The following is a 15,404-nucleotide window of genomic DNA, read 5'->3' as shown; positions in this document are numbered from 1 at the left end:
TTCTGCAAGAACAGTAAATGGTCTTAACCATTGAGCCATCTTCCCAGCCCCTGACAGGAACATTTCTATGAATGTGGGAGACCCTAAGGAGAATTTGGAATTTGGGACTATGGTGGTTTTAGGGTGTTCCTGGGAAGGGGGAGCCAGAGCAAGGGAAGTAAACCTGAGGACATGTCAGATAGCAAAGAGCATTTCACAGATGTACGTTTGGGACAGGAAGACTCCCTGCCTGTCCCGCCTTCCTGTTGATTATTACTGGAGAAGGAAGAGTGAGGGTTTTGAGCAGACTCTTGTATAACAAATGTGACCCTCTGGAGACTCCATGCTATGAGATGGAGAAAAAAAGTCCAATGTATACCAATGACAGTTGCCAGGAGAGAGAGATTCACTGGGAAACCTTGTGTCATATCAGAGTTGTCCTATGGGGGAAGGGGACTCTACCTCCCCCATCTTCGTTTTCCATTTCGATTGCTTCTAATGCTGCGGCAATCCTATCTAAATGCTAATTTTTCCCCTTTGAGTTTGGCATGAACAAAACCTCCAAAAAATCTAAGATAGATTAAATAGAAAATATTATTATTAAAAACAAGAGAGTGGGGTCGGCGTCGGCCGGGTTCTCTGGGGAATTGAATGTTACAGATATATATGTGTGTGCACCAGGTTATTAGGGAAACCGACAGCGACCAGAAGGAGACTCTGACGTTCACCACCGTTTGACAATCACGTCCGTTTGCTATGATCACCAGACAGACTCCCCCGGTCAGGTCTCATTAGGCGGCCCCGTGTCCCTGTCACCTGCCATCAGTTGGAATTGAGCACCCGTAACTCTGTGCAGCAGGCTTCATTTCTGCCTCCCCTTCTAGAATGCACTTGGAAATTGGTTTTAGAATTAAGAATCCATATTCATTTTCTGACAGGCTGCTCCAGGTAGGCCTGTCACTATCGTTAGCTGAGACGGGCCCTGGATAGAACACTATCAGAGGGACAGGGCAGCTCAGGCATTCGGGGCATGATCCTGTATCGAGCACCTGTAGAGAGATGGGGAGGCCATGCTAGATGCTGAGAATTTTCCTCAATAAACTGTGGAGCAGGAATCCACGTGCAAACCATGAGTCAAATGCACATCATATTCCCGTTCAGTACTTAAGAATCACTTAAGGAATCTAAAGCCGCAGAGATGGTGGCGACCTAAGTGGGACTGATTGGTTCTGTCTAGCCCAGAGACCCTGTGTGCTAGTCCACCCTGTCCACCATACTGAAGGGACGTAAACTGACAGCTTATCAACAACAGGAATCAGGGAGACTTATCTCTCACTGTTCTGGGGGCGGGAAGTCCAAGGTGCCCTCAACAATGAATTCAGTGTGGGATAAGGGCTTGCTTAGTCTCTGGTCTTTGGCCCCCCTCCTCCTTTCTTTTTCTTTTGCTTTTCTTTTTTAAGATAGCAACTCCCTACGTAGCCCCAGCTGAATTCACTATGTAGACCAGGCTGTCTTCAAACTTACTAGCCTCCTTCTGGGAGTACGTGCATGATTCACCAAGGCCAAATTAGGGCGGCTTCTTCTTCTTCTTCTTCTTCTTCTTCTTCTTCTTCTTCTTCTTCTTCTTCTTCTTCTTCTTCTTCTTCTTCTTCTTCTTCTTCTTCTTCTCTTTTTGGTTTTTCAAGACAGGGTTTCTCTGTAGCTTTGGATTCTGTCCTGGCCTTGACCTTACAGAGATCCACCTGCCTCTGCCTCCCAAGTGCAGGGATTAAAGACTTGCGCCACCATCTCCTGGCTGGGGCTTCGTTCATTATGGCAATTCCAACTATAAAGGCTCAGTCATGGCGGCCTGTCACCTTTCCAAAGGCCCCACCCACATGTGACATCACGTTTTCAAAACATGATTTTGGGTGAGATACATATATAGACCATGGAACCAACAGCGAATGACAGCGCAGTTTCTCTGAAGAAGCTCATTACTGCTGCGTGCGATGAACGTGCTTAGAGAGGTTAAACTCAGCCTGTGCACTCAGTGGCCATGCCACCGACCCTAAGGAGGAGGGGTGTGGAACCACTAGTCAACACCCTTCTGTTGGTCCCTCAGCTTTTTGTCTGCTCCTGCCTAACAATAAATGTCCTGGCTTCGGGTTGTGGATGGTGAAATTACTATTATTGTTATTATCTTATTTATAGTTATGATAGTGTGTTATTATTATTATTGTGCGAGCACGCGATGGGGAAGGGAGCGTGCCACAGCAGGCATGTGGAGGTCAGACAACAACTGTGTGGAGTCAGGTCTCTCCTTCCACTTTCATGTGGGTTCTTGGGGGTTGAACCCAGGTTCCCTGGCCTTGCGCAGCAACTACCTTAACTAGCTAAGGCACTTCCCCTTCCCTGAGGCGTTAAACTTTGAGGCTATTTCTCCTACATAACCCTCAACATTAACTCTGGGTGAGCAGCATTTGCTTGAATAACACTCTTGTTAACACAGAGTAACAATGTAACACTCTTGTTAACACAGAGTAACAATAACAATGTAATGCAACATTCACCAGTTCAAGGAAGAGCCTGTCTGTAAACCTCTCCTTGGCCGGGGGGGGGGGGGGGGGGGGGGGGGGGGGGGGGTATGTAAACCTCGCCCTGCCAAGAAGAAACTAGTGTTATCTACACTGGCAGCTCTGTTGCCACCTCCGTATTTTGTCCAATTTCCTTCACCTCTGTGGAACTTTCTAAGAATGAACAGACTTAAAGAAAACAAGGCATAGCTCCCCAAGGCAGGGGCTAATCGAAGGCTCTTCAGTCCTACCTTGGAAAGTATTCTGCGTTGCAAGATTGAAAAGCATCCTTCAGAAGAGATTACTGGGACAGAGGAGGTGACTCCCTAGGTAAAGGCACTTGCCACTAAAGAGGTGACAAATTCATTGGGACCCACATGGTGGAAGACAGGAAAACCAACTGCTACAGGTTGTCATTGGGCCTCTACGTCATCAGACATTGGTACCATGGCACACATGAACCCCACACACATACAAAATAAATAAAATATAAAGTAATGTTTTTAGATAAGTCGCTGTCCCTTATCCCCTGTGGGCAGTTGGCAAGGACTCTGGCTATTGACACGCAGTCTCAGAAGAATGGCGAGCCAGCACTAGGTTTCCATAGGCTCCCTTGCCTCCAAGTTCTCTGAACCCTAGAAACTATGGGTTCCCCTCAGATTTCCACACAGCAAATGCCACTAGCCAGCATTTTCTTCAGTGCTAAGGCAGGTATGGCTCTTTGTGGTGGGCTACTGTCTTAAAACTGGCACAACTGCAGAGAGCTAAGGGTAAACTGAGTGAGGCTGGCTCATTCCCCTGTCATGTGCAACTGTTTTGTAAGGTCAGGGGGAGTGAATTTAAGTGAAGGCTTGGAAGTCCGTGAATTGGTCCCTATCGGCAACACCTGTAGTTTAAGTTGTTGTGGATAAGTGGCCCGTCAAGATACTGCTCTTTGGAGTGGTACCCCCCAGCGTGGGTACAGGAGCTGGGAGGGACATGGACCTGACTTCTCACCAGTCCTTCTGACCACCTGGTGTCTGCTTTTCCTTTTCAAAACTGCGAAGATGTCTAGAAGGACCTGTGCTACCCTTTCCCTCATTTGAGGACTTGAATGAGCCTGGCCAGATCTTGTGACCAGTCCAGAATGCAGTGTTTGAAAGGAACAAACCGCTCTCGCTCTCTCTTCTTTGTTTTGATTCAACTTATTCAGTGAAAAACAAAACACTAAAAAGAGGTAGTGGCAGCAGAGCCAGGCGGACACATCCTGCCCACCTTTACCACCTCAAGGTGATAAATGTCTGTGTGGTGAGGGAGGCGGATTTCAGAAGCTCATAGGCTTAGGGGCAGGGAGGGGACACAGGCGTGGAGATCCCGGTCTTGGGTGTGACAGGGTCTGTGAGCAGAGTCTGGGAGTGGGGATGTCTCTGCAGCTGTGTTCTCTCCCTTCTCAGAGCCTTGGTGATCAAGAATGGCCTCAGGATAAATAAAAGAAGGCCCGAAGACACCACAGACAAGAAAAAGCAATATGTGTTCTCAGTTTAAAATGGTATTTTGGGTTCTGGAAGAAAGCCTGGGAACCTGTTCTAGGGTCAAGGGCAATGAAGAAATCTAACACCCAAGTGCAAGTGTCAGAATCTGCATTAGATGCTGGGCCAGGGTAAAAAACTGTATTGCTTTCTCTTGCAATAAGATACTAGTGGGACTCCTGGCCACTGTGAGTAACGTTGAATATTGATTTCTGGATTGTTTCGTTTTGTTTTTGGAGACAGGGTTTCTCTGTGTAACAGTACTGGCTATCCTGGAACTTGTTTTGTAGACCAGGCTGGTGTCGAATGATTTCTGGATTTTTATCACTATGACCATGAGAGAAAAGCACTTAAAATATATTGGGATTTTTATGTCAGCTACAGAACTCTCAAAAAGCACAGAAATATATTTACATATGTGTATGTACTTGCTTATGAGCATGTTCATATATATGAGAAGAGAGAGAAAAAAAACCAAGAAGGTAAAATATCAACCTTTGAGGACTCTGGGTGGAGAGATAATAGATTTTTCACATTATTTTATAAATCTGAAATGATTTGAAAGTAAAAAGAGTTTTTAAAAGAAATACTTGCTTGTCCAACTCATAGCCCACAGATCAGGCCAAAAGATTTATAACTATGAATGAGGTCCGAGACAAAACCATAAGCTTTCTGAAAACATTATGAGATTTATTTGTGGGGTGTTGTTTGCTTTTTTGGTTCGTTTTACTTTCAAATTTTTAAATTTGATCATGTGGTTCTAGGGGCTGATCTTTCTAGATGACGTCGTGTCAGAATGTCAGAAGTCTGGACAGCGTTAAAGGCGTTTGCCATCCCTTTACACTCAGTAACAAGTCCTTGAAAGATGAGTTGCCTGAATGTGTGCTGTGCTTTCAGAAACAGAAGCAAGTCCAATGCTGGGCGTGTGAGTTCCTCCCTGTGCAACCATGGTGCCCAACTATGAGTTTATAATTTTAAGTAAGTAAATGTTTTCATTTTAATGCCCAACACCACAGAGGTAGCCTGTGGAGACATGGCCACTTTAGGGAGGGAAATGGAGAAAACATGAGATTTGGGTCCAGATAGCCTTGCATCCCAAGAACTAATGCTTATTAGTTCTGTATCCTTGAATAGTTAACTTCCGGCTGATCATAGTTTTTTTTTTTTTCTGTGTAAAATGGGCTAAAGTGGTATTTGTCCCACATCAGAGAGCTGGCGACTCTAAGTGAGACACCAGCAATGGCCTAGAAAACACCCCCAGACTCTGGTTGTTTTTTGTCCATAGACTTGTAGTGGAGCTGAGGTGGGAGTGGAGGTGCACCCCCAAAGCCTGTCGATTATACTGTTGGAACCACCTGACAGTCTATGACACAGACCTAGAGGAGGAGCTGCCATCCTCAGCTTCTAGTGTCTCTCTCTAGTGTCTATAGCTGTCATTAACCAAGCACCTGCCAAGCCCCGAACACTCCATCTCACTCATCCTCGCCAAAAGTCCCCATTTTAACTGGGTATAAAAGTCAGAAAGACCACGGGACATGCTATAGATACAAGAATACTCAGTGGCGGATACTGGACTTGAATCCAGGTCTCTACGACTTTGTAGACTGGGCTTCTTCTACTGTGCCGCCCGACCCAGCTGGTGGCATCTGAATGGAAGCCAACCAATAAGGGAAATGAATTTGAGCAATATTTCCTAGAGATTAATACCCAGGAGGATTATACTGGATCCATGGACATTTGGGCTTTACATGAGCATGAGGCTATCCATGTTCCCAATACTTCACTCTCTAGATGCTCAACCTGGTCAATAAGAGTTGGTACTCAGAGGATAGCCTTCTCGAGGGACACACACCACAGGGTTTTGGCATTTCCTTACCCAGGTTTCAAACATGTCCTCCGGGCGCAAGCGACGTAGGGTGGGTCTGCAAAAGAGAGGAGTTCCCTTGAGTAGGGATCACCATAGGAGACACTGAGTCTCCGCTCCGTGCAAATTAGACACTGGTTCCTAAATTCACCTCTGCCCCAAGGAAGTAGAGCTTTCCCACCTTCCCTGTCAGGAGAGAACTAAGCCCAGCCCACTCAGCCTAGTCAGACTTGTTAGATCCAAGGCACACCAAGTACATGGGGATGGGTAAGAGGGAGCAGAGATAGCTCCTTCCTACTATCCCCTTCTCAAAGAAAGGGACCACTCCCGAGAACCCAGAGTCAATCCTGAACAAGAAAATGGGACACACAATAATTATTCCAATGCAAAAATGCCAGTTTTTAAAAAAACCTCAACAATAGGCATCATGTTACCCCTCTCCCCCAGTGCTGTCTTTCCTTAGGGACTGTCTAGGTGTCGGGGTCCTGGTGCTTCAGGGTCGGTGAGCACATTTGTTTGTGTCAGGGAGGAAGGAAAGGTGAGACCATGGACGCACTACTGGGGCCTGTGTTCCCAGGTGGCTCCAGAGGCAGAGGATTCCAGCTGGTGGGCCAGACCAGACCAAAGCCTCTTGTTTGTGTGACTAGACCGTGCCCGGGACCACTGCCACACCCATTTGTTTACATGTGAGCGAGGGTTGCTTATCTGCTCCAAGCCCAGAGCTGAACAGCTGCGACAGAGGCCGTTTGACCCCAGAACTGTGTAAATATTTACTATGTGGTTCTTCAGTGAAAAAATTTTGTGGATCTCTGCTAGAGATACTCTGAGTCCCAGCAGACATTCCTATCCCAGGAGCTGCCTGTAGAATTGGCCCTGGCTATATTATTACTTAATCACTCAGTCCTACCTGCTGTCTGAGACGTTGGGAGAATAACGACTCCAAGGTTGGAGAGTGGCCAGAGTTCCTCCCATAAAGCACCAGGAATGTTGCTCTACACAAAGGAGTTGCCATTATAACTGTGGAGTTTTGTTCTTCTCTTACTCTGGCTTGGGTAGTCTAGAAGGAGGTAGTCTAACCCTACCTGCAAATGTAGAGCCTCATTCAGAAGTGGTAACATCCTTGATATTGGTCAACGAATGCCAAAGCCACAGTGGCCGGTTCTGTTCTGTTGGCTGTCTTATTCTACGCTGTTGCTCTTGGTGGCTCTGGCTCTTGGCCGTTACCCAGACTCACCCCGACCTCCACATGTACCTTTGATGCTCTGTCACAAACTCTACAATCTCCTCTTCGGTGTAAGGTTTGTTAGGGATGACAATGAGCTCATCCATGAATGGCTCGTAGAAGCCAACTTCATTCATCTTCAAGGACAACTTCTTTGCCACCTGTAACCGGCAGAAATCAGACAATCACTCACTGAATGCTAGCCTAGAGTAGCAGGGGGCTATCTACCCAAGAGAGGGTGCTTATCTTCTCTGGTAACAGCGTGAGCGCTTAGGGGCAATTTTAACTTAAATGTTTGAAGTAGCAGGGGCTTGTAGTCTGGGCTGGGTTTAATCTGCGATCAAAGAAGACTCAATAGAAAAGGACTGGAGAAGAAGCATGAATTGACCAAGTGGGGAACACAAGTGTGTGGTTATCTTCCCTCTGCTGCGTTTGCCAGGACCGGAGGAGCGAGCCTGCTCGCAGAGTGGCTTTAACTGAAATAATTTGGATGGAAAAGGCAACTGATGGAAACAATTATCGTACACAGGTTCACAGAATCAAAAGCCAGGCCATTCATCTGTCCTTGATCCGCTCATAAACTCTGATTACTAGTGGAGCTGCAGCATGGGACTTACGAGGGCTCAGTCTCTGTCCCAAGCTTGCTAGGTGTTTTGTTGGGCACTGAGAACTGCCCAGCCATAAGACAACTAGCTGCTCTCCTTTGCCTAAGAGAGAAAGGCTCCCTGGGACCTAGAACTTTCAGTGCTAAAGTGCAGATTGTTCCCAGGAAGCCAGGATGAGTAGCTCACCCTATAACTAAGCTCAAAGAAAGCGCCCGAAGCCTGACAGATTTTTTCTCTCTTGTTAAAGGGGCCACACACCAGTGCTTTGTCAGGGTAGAATGGTTGCTGTGTTTGCCTGCAAAGTTGCTGAGCTCAGGACCTCTCATTGCGACATGCTTTGAGAGGCCTGGAATGTGCAAGGCTCAATAGGAAGCCAAATGCCATTCTCCGGCTCCGAGCCATGGTCCAAGAAAGCACAGGATAGAACAGTGGCTCCTTTTAAACTGCACACCACTGCCTAGGAGCTGACACCTTGTGGTGGTAACCAGAGCGCAGTGACCCAGTAACCCAGGGATTGGGACTACTGGGGGAAGAGTGGGTGTTACACAAGCTCTTACACAAAGAGGTCTATTCTGTGGAAACACTTCTGTCCATAAGTATCATCACTTGCTATTAATTCCAGGTCGCTACATTCCAAAAGACAAGCTTTAATTCTGACATCCTACGCAGGGTTGAAGCCAACAGGCCACAAGAAGAGTTACAGTCAGGCTGGGCCTTGGTGTAAGCCCATAACCCCAGTCCTAGGGAGGCTGAGGCAGGGGAATTGCAATTCAACATCAGATTAAACTAGAGTGAGTTTGAGGCTAGTCTCACTTATGAAGATCTTGTCTCAAGATAAAGAGTGGGCTGAGGATGAAGTTCGGGGGACGGAACTCTGTCTAGCGTGCGTGAGGTTCAGTCCCCAGCACACACACACGGGGGGGGGGGGTCAGAAAGCAGGAGAGAGTCTTCCTTACACCTGATTGCCTCCCCTTGGGTGGGTACAGTGTAAATGATCAGGGCCTGTATTGACATAATTCTTTGCACACCTATGTACGGTACAACAAACTTGAAAATGCCAAGTCCTGCTTTCCAGGTTCACTCGCTCACTCATGTTCTAAGAGCCGGGCTTCGGGCTGATGAGAAATGATTACTTTGAACAAAAACTGTAATACTATCAAGCATGTGGCCTGCTTACTATGTGCTGGCCATGGCTACAGAGAGCTTTAGGTTGGTTACGTTATGCAGTGCTCGCTATGAACGTGGCCAGAGTACTGCTCTGCTCTGTTTTATATACGAAGAACAATTTGGGTGGGCGATTCATCAGGATAAGAAGGGCAAGTCCACGTCCACACTCAGAGGGAAAAGTAAGCGCTCCCTCTAGTTTCTCATATTCCAACATCCTTTCCTTTTGAGAATTCCCCTCTCCTTGACCATGTAAAGAACGGAATCTGTAGATATTCCGTAAATAACTACACTGGCAGCCTGCATTTTAACGAAATGTTTTGTTGTAGTCTGTCATGAGTTCTCATTAATCCATCCTACATCAGGGGAAGTAATCGTGACCTGAAGGTGAGATCTGCTCAAGCGGCATGTGCATGTCTGTGTGTGCACAGGCGCCTGTGCACAGGGTCTCCGGACCCTGGATGCTACTGCCTTAGTCTGCAATGTTAAGTCTTTGGATGTAAAATTGTATTGTTGAGGCCTTAAGTTCTAGTCTGGAAGAGCCTAAGATTTCCAACAGTCTCTTGGCTCTTTCCTTCCTCACCATCTGCATGGTAGCCCTGTACTTCTCTTTTTTTCCAGCCTTGGATGATTGCATTTTGGATAGCAGGGACTGAAGGAGAGTTGACTGGTCAATGGATTTATTAGTTCAGTTTGTCTGTAAGTATTTAGTAAGGCTTTCTTGCTAATTTCTTGTCCAGGGCAAGACTCTAGCAAAACCTGGCTCACGGGTGTTACAATTACATAATGATGCATTGTACTCTCAGATACTAGAGAGTTCCATAAAAATAAAATTGCTCTTGGTTTTCTTTTTTCCTTTAGTTGGAATAAAGCTTGGTACTTTCAAGCAAACTACAAAAGACAATGAATATTTTTCTGGCTTTTGCATACACGGGGATTTTGACTGTGACTTCGCTGCAGTTTAACAGGCCAGTCCTGTGGTCAGCAATGAAGAGTCAGATGAGCAGGAACCTGGATCTTCTCCACATCTCTCTTCTCCAGCAGCTCCTTCAGGCCCTAGTGTGACTCAACAGACTAAATCTTCATTTCACTGGTCCCCAGGAAGAAGGAGAAGGGCAACTTTAGGGTAGCCTGATCTACACCACAGGGATCCGTGTGGGTCCCAAACCCGTGTGTCCTGTAAAGTTCCCTGGGAGGAGTTTTTGTTTTGTTTGTTTGTTTGTTTCTAACTTTAGAGTCCTAGGGCCAGAAGGATGGATCAACAGTTACAAGCATATACTGTTCCTGCAGAGGACTGGATCAATTCCCAGCACCCATGTTAGAAGGCTCACAGCCACCTGTAACTCCAGTCCAAGGGGATCCGATGCCTCTGATATCTGTGGGGTTCTGCACTCTCATACACACATATACACACACGCATAATTAAAATAAAATAAATATTTCAAAAACTAATTCACATTCCTGTGTTCTGACACAACCCTAAAAAAACAAATTTCCTAAAATAATTACATAGATTAAGGGTTTTTCTTTTAGTTGCTTTATCATATATATATATATATATATATATATAGAGAGAGAGAGAGAGAGAGAGAGAGATATGATATGTATAGATAATCATTTATATCTGTTGTATGTGTGTTCGTGCACATTCATGTGATATGCCTAGTGGGTGTGTATGAAGGTCAGAGAGCAACTTATGGGAGTTAGTCCTTCATTTCACCATGTGGGTCCCTGGGATTGAACCCAGGTCATAAGCCTTGACGGCAAGCCCCTTTCCTGCTGAGCCATCCCGTTGGCCCACACTAAGACTTTTAAAAGCTCAGTAGAGGAAAGAAGATGAATTGACTGCAGCTGGGAATGCTGACATCGTCAGATCTACTCCAGCAGCCTTGTCCTCTTTACGGGCCTCTTGAATTGTGTTACTACTGGATTCTTACTAGTTTTCTGCCCTTTGACCTCTCTCTCCCTGAACTCTAACTTCTACGAGGCCAATCACATGTCTTGCTCGATGCTGTTGAGTCCTGGAAGCCTAGAAGTCACTCGGAAAATAACTTGCTAACTGAATGGATGAATCCACAAAGAAAAAGAAAGACCACTGTGTCGAATGTTTTGTCATTGTGTGAAAAACTGGACCCAAACCGATCTTGTGTTCCTAGCAGCTGCTTCTTCCTGGGCTTCGTAATGGCCTCGGTCGCTTCGAGGCTGTTTTTTTGTTTTGGGGGGTTTTGTTGTTGTTTTTCCAGATCAGATTTGCAATCTCCGATTGTTTGAGGATTCTCTCTGTTGTCATGGTCAGATGCCCTTGCCACAAACTGGGCTGTCTTCCTCCCGGGCTTTATTACTTTTTCTGCTCTTCAGCTCATTCGCCCTCTGCTGGACATTGTGGAGGCTGCAGGCGCGCCTTGTGGATCCCACCACCAAATCCCAGGTGGCATTCGCCTGGTCCCCGGTCTGTGTTCCATAGGGAGGTGCAGAAACTGCCTCTCTCTTTTCAAAGAGTGTGACCCTCACAAGGCCAAGTGAGCGGCGACACTTAGGACTCTGTCTTAGCTGGTAGTAGAGCAGCTTTGGGGGTTCGCTGGTCTCCCTGTCTTCATAGGCACAGACACGGAGTCACACTCTGGCTAGGCCCGAAGGCACTTCTAAAAACAAACTGCCCTGAACTCTGAGCACACTGCCACTCTGAAAACTAGGGACCTGGTGATTAGCCACGCCCATCTGCCCGTTCTTCCCTTCACACGAACCCGCTTTAATTAAAAAAAAAAAAAATTACACTGGGTCACATCAGGAAATTTTCATGCAACTGTGTAATCTCTCCATACTTCCCTTTTGTTTTCCTAAGAGAGTTTTACTTCTAATTTCATGTCACGTGTATTACAGGGTTTTGTATATAATACAAAATATAGAACCTATGCATTACAGAAAACATGATAACTGTGTTCCTTAGACTGACTCAGTTCACTCCATATGATGACCTCCAATCACATACATTTCCCTGCAAACAACTTCATTCCTTGTGGCTGGAAAATGGTCATTATGTGTACATATCATTTTATAGATTTTGTTTCTATTTTATGCGCGTGGATATCTTATATATGACTCGAGTTCCTGGTTCCTGGAGAGGTCAAAGAGGGCATGGAAACCCTGGAACTGGAGTTACAGACAATTATGACCCACTTCATGGGGCCTAGGACTCAAACCTGGATCCTTGGAAGAGCAGCCGGTGCTCTTGACTGCTGGGCCGTCTGTCCAGCCCCACATTTCCTTTAACTACTCCTCTGTTGATGAACACCAGTTCTTTTCTCTCCGACGGGGTTCCGCATACCCAGGCTGGCTTTGAACTCCCTGTGCTGCTGAGGACGACCTTGTGCTCATGTATGCAGTGCTGGAGAGCAAACCTAGAACTTGGTGCACGTTAGGCAAGCACTATACCAACTGAGCACTCAGAGCTACAGTCTTAACCCTGGCTCAGCTAAAGCAGAGGCCAGTTACGGCTCCAGCTCGGCCTTCTGTGTTCATCCTTGCCTAAAACACTGTTGTGACCGCCCCTCCTCCTAGGTCTAGATGCCTTTGGTTAACATCAGTTCTTATAGCTAGCTAAGACATTTGCGATGGCCAAACTCCAGCCACACACTCCACCTGTGGCTTCCTTCTCTGAGCACAGCTGTACAGAAGAGCATCTTTGACATCAGGTGAAACTCATACGACAGCCAGCCTTACCTCTCACTGACTGTGAGCAAACCCATTTATCACTCGCTCCCTGCCTTGTACAGGGAGAATACTGGCTCCTCTTGTAGGCCTGTGAGAAAATGGGAATGCCCATTCCTGCTCATAAGAAGCACTTAAGAAGTGATCATTATCACCCTCTTGCTGCTTCTGTTCAAAAGTTGTCCCAGTTCTAAACCTCAGCCAATGAGTGCAAACTGTCTTTGGATTCGGGTTACATTAGATCCAGTAGTTAGCTTTTCCTTTTGGGTTATGAGCTTGAATATAGGGACCACAGCCTCAGAAGTGCTTTTCCAGACTCTTCTAACACTTGTGGACAGAGAAGTAAAGAAGGATGAGGGGCTTGAGTTGTCCATGCGACTGAACATGTCTAAATGGTTCTCAAAGGTACTTACCCCCTTGTCAAAGGTGGCAAAGAACTTGATGTAAGGCTGGAAGTGTTCGGCTGCCTCTTGGAAGGCTTTGTAGTCTAGGAGGGAAGCCACAGGAGAAAGGGACATTTGCAGGAGGCAAACTACACACTTGGAGAGAACTGTGTTAAATAACTATTTAATACCATCTCAAAAGTAGTTGGAGCTGAAATTGACAGGCATCCTTCTCCCACAGGTTCATGAACAGAAAGCAAGAAACGGGAAACTGAGGAAGAGGAAGGGAAAAAAGACATGGAAAAACCCCGAATCAAACAAATCACATGGAAAACTCCAAATCAAAGGGAAAAGAAAAACTGAAAACCTTCTTCCACCCAAATGCAGGGAGTTACAGCTGCACCACAGAAGATGCAGCTTCTGCATAAATGAGCCCATAATCGGAAGGAAACTGACAGCACTGAGCTACAGTTAAAAGACAGACAGGACCCAATGAAGCATTTCACGCTTCTCCAAAGAAGGGCTCCTAGGCTCGTCTTACGGTTGGTTTTCCTTTTTAAAAGCAAGTTGGTTTTCGCAGCCCTCCTCGCCACCCCCCAGCTCTTGCATCCTCTCTGCCCCCTTTTCCTTCATGTTCCCTGAGCCCTGGGGGAAGGGCTTGATGGTAGAGATGCCACCCCTACACTGAACACTCCCAACGTCTGCACTGAGTCACAGCCATGAGCAGCTTTCTAGCCAGGCTTGGGAACTACACAAACCTCTGGATATAAACTTATGTATTTATTTATTGGTTTGTGTTGATTTGTTTCTTGAGACAGGGGTTCCTCTGTGTAGCCCAGGTTGTCCTGGAACTCACCCTGTAGACCAGGCTGGCCGTAAGCTCATAGAGATCCATTTCCCTCTGCCTCCCAGCTGCTGAGGTTAAAAGCTTGTGCCATCACACTCGGTTAAATATAAATATTTAGAAGGCAGTTTGATAATATGAGATATGATAGGGGGTCCTGGGAGGAATTCAGGGGAACAGTCAGGGGTGAATATGATCAAAATTGTGTGTGTGTGTGTGTGTGTGTGTGTATGAAATGTTCAAAGACTAAAAAGAGGTTTAACTTTTAAACCCTGACCCTCTAAGAAGATTATTTTAAGTCAAGCCTATTCTTGACTCTGATTTCAAACATCCAAATTTGTCACGGGAGGAGGGAACCACACCCATGTGAGAACCCTGCACTTTACTACACCTGGGCAGGGACTGCGCAAGGTGTCTGGAGTCGGGCCTTCCAGTCAAGGATGGGAAGGGTGGTGCTAGTAAATTGTATAACCCTGCAGTCCCGCCGTGATGGACTCTTCAGAAGACTGACTTCCTCCCATCTCACTGGATCTTATACTCTGGAATTAGGCAGATTTGTATAAGATTCGGTCATAGATTGTTTCAGAATAATGCTGGCTCAGCAATGCCCAGGTAAAACAGACCAACACACCAATGTGAAGAGACTTTTGTTCTGGGAAGAGCACGGGGTTTCAGGAACCACAGCCTGGGGAAACATCTCAGTCAGTTAAGTAGCTGCCTGGCAAACTCAAGGACTTGAGTCTGGGATTCAGTACCCAGAATCCAGATAATAAAACCCCAAAAGAAACTGCCTTCTCTGAGGAGTGGATGGGAAGTGGGGTGGAAAGAAGGTATTGGGGGGAGCAGGAGGAGGGGATGGAGTGGGAACTGGGATTGGTATATAAAATGAGAAAAGATTGTTTTTAAAAAAATAAATAAAATTTAAACAAACAAACAAATAGATAAAACCCAGCAGGGTGACAGATGCTTGTCACTTCAGCGCTGAGGAGGCAGAGACAAGTGAATCCCTGAGGTTGCTGGCCCCTACTTGGAAAATCCCAGGCCGGCAAGAGACTAGGTTTCTTAAAACAAAAAAAAAAATTAAAGGGGAGAGCTGGGGGGGGCGGTCAGAGGAAGGAGAGGTAACTGTGATTGATATGTAAAAATGCATAAAAATTAAAAATAATAATAAAGTTTGTTTTCTGTTGCACCCACATCTACATGAACACACTCTCACACACACGCGCGCACACATGCATGCACTCATATGCACATACAAACAGGTATACACACAGGCTGAGCATCTAACTAAGTTTAACTTTAAATTACAGGGTCTCCTGTAGCACCAGCTGCTGCCCTTCAACATCCTGCCTCTATACTCCAAGCACTGGAACTATAGGCATAAGTTACCACAATCAGCTAGTATTTAGATTTTACTAAAATTACAAAACAAGTTGGGCCATGTCTATGTATGCATTCCTAAGTAAAAGCATCATTTATTTTTTCATACATAATATGCTATGGAAAGATATGGTTGGGTTTCAATCCCACACCTGGTCACAAGAAATAAGATTATACCTGTGACCAAGAAGA

General features: G+C 46.0%; 1 protein-coding gene across 1 annotated transcript in view; it reads right to left on the bottom strand.

Moving 5' to 3' along the window:
• The window catches only part of Casq2 (calsequestrin 2), a 55,201-nt gene that overhangs the window by 12,570 nt on the left and 27,227 nt on the right, over positions 1 to 15,404 (bottom strand). The window contains exons 5-7 of the mRNA XM_057793594.1: positions 13,019 to 13,092; positions 7,159 to 7,289; positions 5,919 to 5,964 (exon numbers count right to left, since the gene is read on the bottom strand). Of these exons, the coding sequence (XP_057649577.1) occupies positions 5,919 to 5,964; positions 7,159 to 7,289; positions 13,019 to 13,092 (251 nt within the window). The remainder of the gene's footprint in view (positions 1 to 5,918; positions 5,965 to 7,158; positions 7,290 to 13,018; positions 13,093 to 15,404) is intronic.

The sequence above is a fragment of the Chionomys nivalis genome, chromosome 18 (assembly GCF_950005125.1).
Source record: "Chionomys nivalis chromosome 18, mChiNiv1.1, whole genome shotgun sequence".
NCBI classification, from domain to species: Eukaryota; Metazoa; Chordata; class Mammalia; order Rodentia; family Cricetidae; genus Chionomys; species Chionomys nivalis.
The sequence above is the reverse complement of the archived record's forward strand: the minus strand, read 5'-3'. Positions and strand labels throughout refer to the sequence as shown.